At 45.3% G+C, this 10,000-nt stretch overlaps 2 protein-coding genes across 3 annotated transcripts in view; both read right to left on the bottom strand.

Moving 5' to 3' along the window:
- slc25a34 (solute carrier family 25 member 34) overlaps positions 1–5,317 on the bottom strand; it is a 16,458-nt gene extending 11,141 nt beyond the window's left edge. Inside the window, exon 1 of one of the 2 annotated variants that reach the window (XM_079592253.1) lies at positions 5,237–5,317. The gene's annotated coding sequence lies outside the window, so the exon portion shown is untranslated. Of the gene's footprint in view, positions 1–5,141 lie in introns of both variants that reach the window. The other variant, XM_079592252.1, reaches the window with a different exon arrangement.
- Positions 5,318–5,484: 167 nt separating this feature from the next.
- The window catches only part of fbxo42 (F-box protein 42), a 24,346-nt gene continuing 19,830 nt past the window's right edge, over positions 5,485–10,000 (bottom strand). The window contains exon 10 of the mRNA XM_079592232.1: positions 5,485–7,199. Coding sequence (XP_079448358.1) covers positions 6,315–7,199 — 885 coding nt within the window. The 3' untranslated portion in view covers positions 5,485–6,314. The remainder of the gene's footprint in view (positions 7,200–10,000) is intronic.

The raw sequence follows: 10,000 nt of genomic DNA, 5'->3' as shown, positions 1-10,000 counted from the left end.
GATGTCCCATATAGATGTCCCATATAGATGTCCCATATAGATGTCCCACATATAGATGTCCCATATAGATGTCCCATATAGAAAACCCCTATAGATGTCCCATATAGATGTCCCATATAGAAAACCCCTATAGATGTCCCATATAGATGTCCCATATAGATGTCCCATATAGATGTCCCACATATAGATGTCCCACATATAGATGTCCCATATAGATGTCCCATATAGAAAACCCCTATAGATGTCCCATATATAGATGTCCCATATAGAAAACCCCTATAGATGTCCCATATATAGATGTCCCATATATAAATGTCCCATATAGATGTCCCCTATAGATGTCCCATATATAGATGTCCCACATAGAAAACCCATATAGTTGTCCCACATATAGATGTCCCACATATAGATGTCCCATATATAGATGTCCCATATAGATGTCCCATATATAGATGTCCCATATATAGATGTCCCATATAGATGTCCCCTATAGATGTCCCATATATAGATGTCCCACATAGAAAACCCATATAGATGTCCCATATATAGATGTCCCATATAGATGTCCCATATATAGATGTCCATATATAGATGTCCCATATAGAAAACCCCTATAGATGTCCCATATAGATGTCCCATATATAGATGTCCCATATAGATGACCCACATATAGATGTCCCACATATAGATGTCCCACATATAGATGTCCCATATATAGATGTCCCATATAGATGTCCCACATATAGATGTCCCATATATAGATGTCCCATATAATAATAAATAATAATAATACGTTTTATTTATATAGCGCCTTTCCAGGGCTCAAGGACGCTTTACAATAATCAAACAACAATATAGGCAATTGACATTAAGACAGCATACAAGACAACAGTATGTAGATGTGAGTGAAGTACAATAAATGCGAATTAGGTACGGGGGGTGAGGAGCAAAATACAAAACAGCAAAATACAAACAGATAGCTTGAACAGATAGTGTAATAAACAAAAACAAAAAAACAATCAAGAATTATGGCATTCAGTAAAAAGGTATGTTTTGAGCATGGATTTGAAATCAGAGATAGAGTTAACAGAACAGAGTGATCGGGGGAGAGAGTTCCACATTTTGGGTGCAACAACACTGAATGATCTGCCCCCCATAGAAGCGAGGCGATGCCGAGGGACAACGAGAAGGCTAGAGTCAGAGGATCGTAAGGTGCGAGTCGGGGTGTAGGGGAGGAGCAGGTTACAGAGATATGGGGGAGCCAGGCCGTGAAGAGATTTAAAAGTGAGAAGGAGAATTTTGAATTTGATACGGTAAGCCACAGGAAGCCAGTGAAGATCATGCAGAATTGGGGAGATATGTGCAGAACGCTTGGTGTGGGTGAGTAGTCTAGCAGCAGAGTTTTGAATGTATTGTAATTTGGAAATGGAGATAGCAGATAGGCCAATAAAAAGTGCATTACAGTAATCGAGACGTGATGTGACAAATGCATGGATGACAGTTTCAGCGTCTGAGATACTGATGAAGGGACGGAGCTGGGCGATGCGACGTAGATGAAAGAATGCCGATTTAGTGATAGAATTAATGTGAGAGTGGAAAGATAGAGAGGAGTCAAAGATTACACCAAGATTTTTAACAGTACTGGATGGTTTGATATGAGAGCCAGCGATCTCACAGGTGAAGTTGGTAGGAATTTTATTAGTGAGTGACGGAGGTCCGGTAAAAATAATCTCAGTTTTGTCCATGTTAAGTTTGAGAAAATTTGAATGAAGCCAATCTTTTATTTCATGCACACAGGCAGAGAGTTTGTCGGTTGTGATAGATAGAGTCGATGTACAGGTAGTATATAATTGAATGTCATCAGCGTAAAAATGATAATTAAAACCATAGTGGCGGAGGATCTGACCAAGAGGTATTATATAAATGATGAATAATAATGGCCCTAGAACGGATCCCTGAGGGACACCTTGCTTCAGGGGGACAGTAGGTGAGCAAAAATCCTGAAGTGAAATGTAGAATTGTCTGTCAGAGAGATAGGAAGAAAACCAAGAAAGAGCAGCACCGGAAATACCCACATCCGAAAGGCGAGAAATGAGTAGTTGATGGGAGACCGTATCGAAGGCAGAGCTGAGGTCGAGCAGCAGGAGCATAGACAGAGAACCAGAGTCGCCAGAGAGAAGCAGATCATTCATTACCTTAACTAGGGCAGTTTCAGTACTATGTAGAGGGCGAAAACCGGATTGAAGCGGATCAAAAAGATTATTTTCAACTAGAAAAGACTGAAGCTGGGAGGCAACAGTACTTTCTAGTAATTTAGCTATGAAGGGTAGATTTGAAATAGGACGATAATTAGATAAAACTGAGGGATCAAGGCTGGGTTTCTTGAGAACAGGGGTAACAGCAGCAGTTTTGAGTGACAGAGGGAATGAAGCAGAGGTAAGAGATTCATTAATGAAGTGGGAGATAGGTGCAGAGATAACTGAATGGCAAAGTTTCAGAAGTGGAGTAGGAGCAGGGTCAAGACGACAAGATGAAGGATTGGATTTCAAGATTAACTCAGAGACAGAAGAAGGAGTAGTCAGAGAAAAGAGAGGCAGGAATTGACCAGGTTGATTCGGCAGATATCTAATATTTGTAGCATCAGTAGAGAGGCACCGGTTTACGGCATTTGTCTTTTCTAGCAGGTGAGTCAAGAATGAAGTGCAAAGTTCATCAGAAGCTAGAGTAACATGAGATGGAGGTTTGGTAAGTTTATTTATTGTGTTAAATAATGCTTTTGGTCTGTTGCTTGATTTATTAATTGTGGCAGATACAAAACTAGAACGAGCCAAATTCAGGGCAGATTTGTAATTTTTTACATGTTCAATAAAAGCTAAATGGTGAACAGTCAGGCCAGTTTTCCTATAATGACGCTCAAGCCGTCTACCAGTGGCCTTTAGGATACGGAGCTCAGGAGTGTACCAAGGAGATGAATGGGCGGAAGGGACGCTTCTGGTCTTAATAGGAGCATGCTTATCTAAGATATCCGAGATTATGGAGTGATAGTGAGATAATATCAGGGAAGGAGAAGAAATATCATATATATTTAGATGTCCCATATAGATGTCCCACATATAGATGTCCCACATATAGATGTCCCATATAGATGTCCCATATATAGATGTCCCATATAGATGTCCCACATATAGATGTCCCACATATAGATGTCCCATATAGATGTCCCCTATAGATGTCCCATATATAGATGTCCCATATAAAAAACCCCTATAGATGTCCCATATATAGATGTACCATATAGAAAACCCCTATAGATGTCCCATATATAGATGTCCCATATAGAAAACCCCTATAGATGTCCCATATAGATGTCCCATATAGAAAACCCCTATAGATGTCCCATATATAGATGTCCCATATAGAAAACCCCTATAGATGTCCCATATATAGATGTCCCATATAGAAAACCCCTATAGATGTCCCATATAGATGTCCCATATAGAAAACCCCTATAGATGTCCCATATAGAAAACCCCTATAGATGTCCCATATAGAAAACCCCTATAGATGTCCCATATAGAAAACCCCTATAGATGTCCCATATAGATGTCCCATATAGAAAACCCCTATAGATGTCCCATATAGATGTCCCATATAGAAAACCCCTATAGATGTCCCATATATAGATGTCCCATATAGAAAACCCCTATAGATGTCCCATATATAGATGTCCCATATAGAAAACCCCTATAGATGTCCCATATATAGATGTCCCATATATAGATGTCCCATATAGAAAACCCCTATAGATGTCCCATATATAGATGTCCCATATAGAAAACCCCTATAGATGTCCCATATATAGATGTCCCATATATAGATGTCCCATATAGAAAACCCCTATAGATGTCCCATATATAGATGTCCCATATAGAAAACCCCTATAGATGTCCCATATAGATGTCCCATATAGAAAACCCCTATAGATGTCCCATATAGAAAACCCCTATAGATGTCCCATATAGAAAACCCCTATAGATGTCCCATATAGATGTCCCATATAGAAAACCCCTATAGATGTCCCATATAGATGTCCCATATATAGATGTCCCATATATAGATGTCCCATATAGATGTCCCATATATAGATGTCCCATATAGATGTCCCCTATAGATGTCCCATATATAGATGTCCCATATAGAAAACCCCTATAGATGTCCCATATATAGATGTCCCACATAGAAAACCCCTATAGATGTCCCATATATAGATGTCCCATATAGAAAACCCCTATAGATGTCCCATATAGAAAACCCCTATAGATGTCCCATATATAGATGTCCCATATAGAAAACCCCTATAGATGTCCCATATATAGATGTCCCATATAGAAAACCCCTATAGATGTCCCATATATAGATGTCCCATATAGAAAACCCCTATAGATGTCCCATATATAGATGTCCCATATAGACAACTTCAATGCTCTATGTTGAACTGTTCAACATCAGTTTATCACGTGATTTGCACATTCATAAACCTTCGAATCATCGAAGCATGTTTTAATCCTATAAACACAAAATATAAATTGCCGTTGAAAAGTTTTGCATTGGAAGTTTAATAGAAAGTTGAAAAGAACAGCATTAATCTGAAATATAATCTTTTGTAACATTAAACACTACCGTTCAAAAGTTTGGGGTCAGTACGAATTTTTATTACATTGTTAGGGGGAAATAAATCTAATAAATCAATACTTTTATTCATCAAGGACGAATTGAATTGATCAAAAGTGACAGTAAAGACATTTATAATGTTACAAAAGCTTATATTCCAGATTAATGCTGTTCTTCTGAACTTTCTATTCATCAAAGATCCTGAAAAAATGTAAATAACCGTTTTCAACACTGATAATAATCATAAATGTTTCTTGATCAACAATCATCAGAATAATCATGTGACACTGAAGACTGGAGTAATGATGATAAACTCAGCTTTGATCACGGGAATTAATCACACTTTACTATATTCACATAGAAAACACTTATTTTAAATTGTAATAATATTTCAAATTATTACTTGTTTTAGTGTGTGTAAAATGCAGCCTGGGTGAGCAGAGTTATTTTAAAAACATAAAAAATCTTACCGATCATATATTGTGAACAGCAGTGTTGTACCATACTAACAATTCAACTGCACGAAAAACTTAACATGAGTATTTTCAGTATTAACGCTTCTTACCGAGTCCGCTCGCGTTTCTGTTTGTGATTCACACACACACACACACACACTCGTAAACATGAGCACTTCCCGAACGCCCCGCCCACTGCTCCTGCCTGACCAATCACCGCGCAGCTTCTCCTCCGCCTCACAGCCTCCCCAGCGAACAGCCAATGGCGTCGCAGCAACACAGAATAAATTTAAATGGGTTAAAGGTGAAATCCTGTCTAAAGTCCCGCTGAGGATGTTAAACTCACATTCTTTAGTTAAAAACAGAACAAACAATGGGTACAAACGGCTGCAATCACACACACTAACGGATAATACATTATTACATACATTTAATAAATGTCGTTACATTTATATAGCACTTTAAGATCCACTCATCTGTGAGGAATATTTTAAATTATAGCGATAATATTCTCTGGGACTGAATGTCAGGTTTGGACGGTTTCAGCTGGAGGAGCAGTTTTTAACCCACAGTAATAATGACATGTATAATCGAGTGTGTTTGTAGAAGACGGAATTGAGACGATGATCATGTGACGTCACACCACGTGACCGCACAGCTTTATTCCGTTATTATAGTAAAGATCGTAAAAACACACGCCACATTATATCAGAGAATTAAGACATGGAGAACTTTCTTTATTTCCGTTTACAATCCACGGTCTCATTCCCTCCACAGCACTCTCTCTCACACTCACACACACACACACACACACACACACACACACACACACGTTTAATGTAAACAATGCAGGCTGAAAGAGCGGTAAAAAAGGTCCATTTCATCAGTTCATCCTACAATCGTGTTTCCTTCAGTCAGATTGGCGTTTCTGAGGTTGAAATGCGAAAGAAACAATAAAACATTCCCTTCTAGATTTTCTCTCTCTCTCTCTCTCTCTCTCACACGCACACACACACACACACACGCGCAGAGCACATAGCAAAAACATCATTCATTCACTCATAAATTGAAACAACAACTATGTTTGAGTGTCCTTTATATGAGTTGAGCAGTATTTTAAGGTAAATTAGTGTAAGGGCAGCAGTCGTTCCCGTCGTGTCGCAGCGGCTAGCGGCTAACGCTCCTCCATTACCTCTTGGCGCGGACGAAGTACAAGGCGTTGGTTTTGGGGTAATATTTGACGTTCTGCTTTTTGTCCATGAGTCCGCCGAAGATAATGAGCTCCCCGCGGCCCTGAACCACCGTGTGCAGGCTAGTCTCTGGCGGCCCCGTGACCGCGCTAGCCGCTCCGCCGCCGCCGTACACCTTCCACGACACCACGCCCTCCGCCTTGGCACGTGACACGTCCAGCAGGTACATCTGCATGGGTTTGCAGTTGAGCGACTGGTACAGCGGTTTGCCCACATTGAGGCTCTGCGGTGGGTGGTGTGCGAGCCGACGGGCAATGGGCGGGAGCGAGTGGGCGTCAGCCTGTGGCGGGCTGGAGGAGGTGGGCGGAGTCACGGCGGAGACGCTAGGCTGGGGTTGAGAGGACGAGGCTTTAACGGCCTCCAGGCCACGGCGCAGGGCGGCGGGAGAAACGGCTCCCGGCGGGGTGTGCGGAGGCGTGTGTAGCCCATTAGCGCCGAGCGGGTCGCTGTCCCAGCTGTAGTCTGCGGGTCGTGCGGGTGGAGACACCGCCGCTGGGCTAGTGCGCGGCGACGGAGATGAGCCGTTGAGGAGCGGAGGGCTATCGGGACCTCGCGAGGGCGACGGACTCCCGTCCCGCGGTCGCGCCGACGCTCTGGGCCGTAGCGTTCCCCAGCGTCCGTTCACACACGGCGCCTCCTCAACCGCGCCCAGAACCGCTCCCGCTGCGCCGCCACGCACCGGGGACTGGGAGCGCTGGGAGGACGGGTCCGGGCCCAGAGGAGCAGGAGTGGAGCTGATGGGCGACGGCCGAGAGTTCAGACTCGGGCTGAGAGGAGCTCGACCCGACGGAGCCTGAGAGAACACCACCACACACTGGCCCACCTGAGAGACACGGACAATTGTAATTCATACACAACGAAATGTTGATTAATTTTATTTTTTATGTTTATGTATGTTGTTTCAAAAGTAAATGCACTTTAAAGAGATGTGGGCGTGGCCTAAATGCACTGTCTCTTGGATGTTGAGATGTGGGCGGGGAGAATCTGAATGTGGGCGTGGCCTAAATGCACTGTCTCTTGGATGTTGAGATGTGGGCGGGGAGAATCTGAATGTGGGCGTGGCCTAAATGCACTGTCTCTTGGATGTTGAGATGTGGGCGGGGAGAATCTGAATGTGGGCGTGGCCTAAATGCGCTTGTCTCTTGGATGTTGAGATGTGGGCATGGAGGATCTGAATGTGGGCGTGGCCTAAATGTGCTCTGTCTCTTGGATGTTGAGATGTGGGCGGGGAGAATCTGAATGTGGGCGTGGCCTAAATGCGCTCTGTCTCTTGGATGTTGAGATGTGGGCGTGGAGGATCTGAATGTGGGCGTGGCCTAAATGCGCTCTGTCTCTTGGATGTTGAGATGTGGGCATGGAGGATCTGAATGTGGGCGTGGCCTAAATGTGCTCTGTCTCTTGGATGTTGAGATGTGGGCGGGGAGAATCTGAATGTGGGCGTGGCCTAAATGCGCTCTGTCTCTTGGATGTTGAGATGTGGGCGTGGAGGATCTGAATGTGGGCGTGGCCTAAATGCGCTCTGTCTCTTGGATGTTGAGATGTGGGCGTGGCAAATCTGAATGTGGGCGTGGCCTAAATGCACTCTGTCTCTTGGATGTTGAGATATGGGCGTGGCAGATCGGAATGTGGGCGTGGCCTAAATGTGCTCTGTCTCTTGGATGTTGAGATGTGGGCGGGGAGAATCTGAATGTGGGCGTGGCCTAAATGCGCTCTGTCTCTTGGATGTTGAGATGTGGGCGTGGAGGATCTGAATGTGGGCGTGGCCTACATGCACTGTCTCTTGGATGTTGAGATGTGGGCGTGGAGGATCTGAATGTGGGCGTGGCCTAAATGCGCTCTGTCTCTTGGATGTTGAGATGTGGGCGTGGCAGATCTGAATGTGGGCGTAGCCTAAATGCGCTCTGTCTCTTGGATGTTGAGATGTGGGCGTGGAGGATCTGAATGTGGGCGTGGCCTACATGCACTGTCTCTTGAATGTTGAGATGTGGGCGTGGAGGATCTGAATGTGGGCGTGGCCTAAATGCGCTCTGTCTCTTGGATGTTGAGATGTGGGCGTGGAGGATCTGAATGTGGGCGTGGCCTAAATGCGCTCTGTCTCTTGGATGTTGAGATGTGGGCGGGGAGAATCTGAATGTGGGCGTGGCCTAAATGCGCTCTGTCTCTTGGATGTTGAGATGTGGGCGGGGAGAATCTGAATGTGGGCGTGGCCTAAATGCGCTCTGTCTCTTGGATGTTGAGATGTGGGCGGGGAGAATCTGAATGTGGGCGTGGCCTAAATGCACTCTGTCTCTTGGATGTTGAGATGTGGGCGTGGAGGATCTGAATGTGGGCGTGGCCTACATGCACTGTCTCTTGAATGTTGAGATGTGGGCGTGGAGGATCTGAATGTGGGCGTGGCCTAAATGCGCTCTGTCTCTTGGATGTTGAGATGTGGGCGTGGAGGATCTGAATGTGGGCGTGGCCTAAATGCGCTCTGTCTCTTGGATGTTGAGATGTGGGCGTGGCAGATCTGAATGTGGGCGTGGCCTAAATGCACTCTGTCTCTTGGATGTTGAGATATGGGCGTGGCAGATCGGAATGTGGGCGTGGCCTAAATGTGCTCTGTCTCTTGGATGTTGAGATGTGGGCGGGGAGAATCTGAATGTGGGCGTGGCCTAAATGCGCTCTGTCTCTTGGATGTTGAGATGTGGGCGTGGAGGATCTGAATGTGGGCGTGGCCTAAATGCGCTCTGTCTCTTGGATGTTGAGATGTGGGCGGGGAGAATCTGAATGTGGGCGTGGCCTAAATGCGCTCTGTCTCTTGGATGTTGAGATGTGGGCGTGGAGGATCTGAATGTGGGCGTGGCCTAAATGCGCTCTGTCTCTTGGATGTTGAGATGTGGGCGTGGCAGATCTGAATGTGGGCGTGGCCTAAATGCACTCTGTCTCTTGGATGTTGAGATATGGGCGTGGCAGATCGGAATGTGGGCGTGGCCTAAATGTGCTCTGTCTCTTGGATGTTGAGATGTGGGCGGGGAGAATCTGAATGTGGGCGTGGCCTAAATGCGCTCTGTCTCTTGGATGTTGAGATGTGGGCGTGGAGGATCTGAATGTGGGCGTAGCCTAAATGCGCTCTGTCTCTTGGATGTTGAGATGTGGGCGTGGCAGATCTGAATGTGGGCGTAGCCTAAATGCGCTCTGTCTCTTGGATGTTGAGATGTGGGCGTGGAGGATCTGAATGTGGGCGTGGCCTACATGCACTGTCTCTTGAATGTTGAGATGTGGGCGTGGAGGATCTGAATGTGGGCGTGGCCTAAATGCGCTCTGTCTCTTGGATGTTGAGATGTGGGCGTGGAGGATCTGAATGTGGGCGTGGCCTAAATGCGCTCTGTCTCTTGGATGTTGAGATGTGGGCGGGGAGAATCTGAATGTGGGCGTGGCCTAAATGCGCTCTGTCTCTTGAATGTTGAGATGTGGGCGGGGAGAATCTGAATGTGGGCGTGGCCTAAATGCACTCTGTCTCTTGGATGTTGAGATGTGGGCGGGGCGGATCTGAATGTGGGCGTGGCCTAAATGCGCTCTGTCTCTTGGATGTTGAGATGTGGGCGGGGCGGATCTGAATGTGGGCGTGGCAGTGTCTTGTAA

This window comes from Phoxinus phoxinus (assembly GCF_949152265.1).
Source record: "Phoxinus phoxinus genome assembly, chromosome: 20".
Lineage (NCBI taxonomy): Eukaryota > Metazoa > Chordata > Actinopteri > Cypriniformes > Leuciscidae > Phoxinus > Phoxinus phoxinus.
This window is presented reverse-complemented; position numbering and strand designations above follow the sequence as displayed.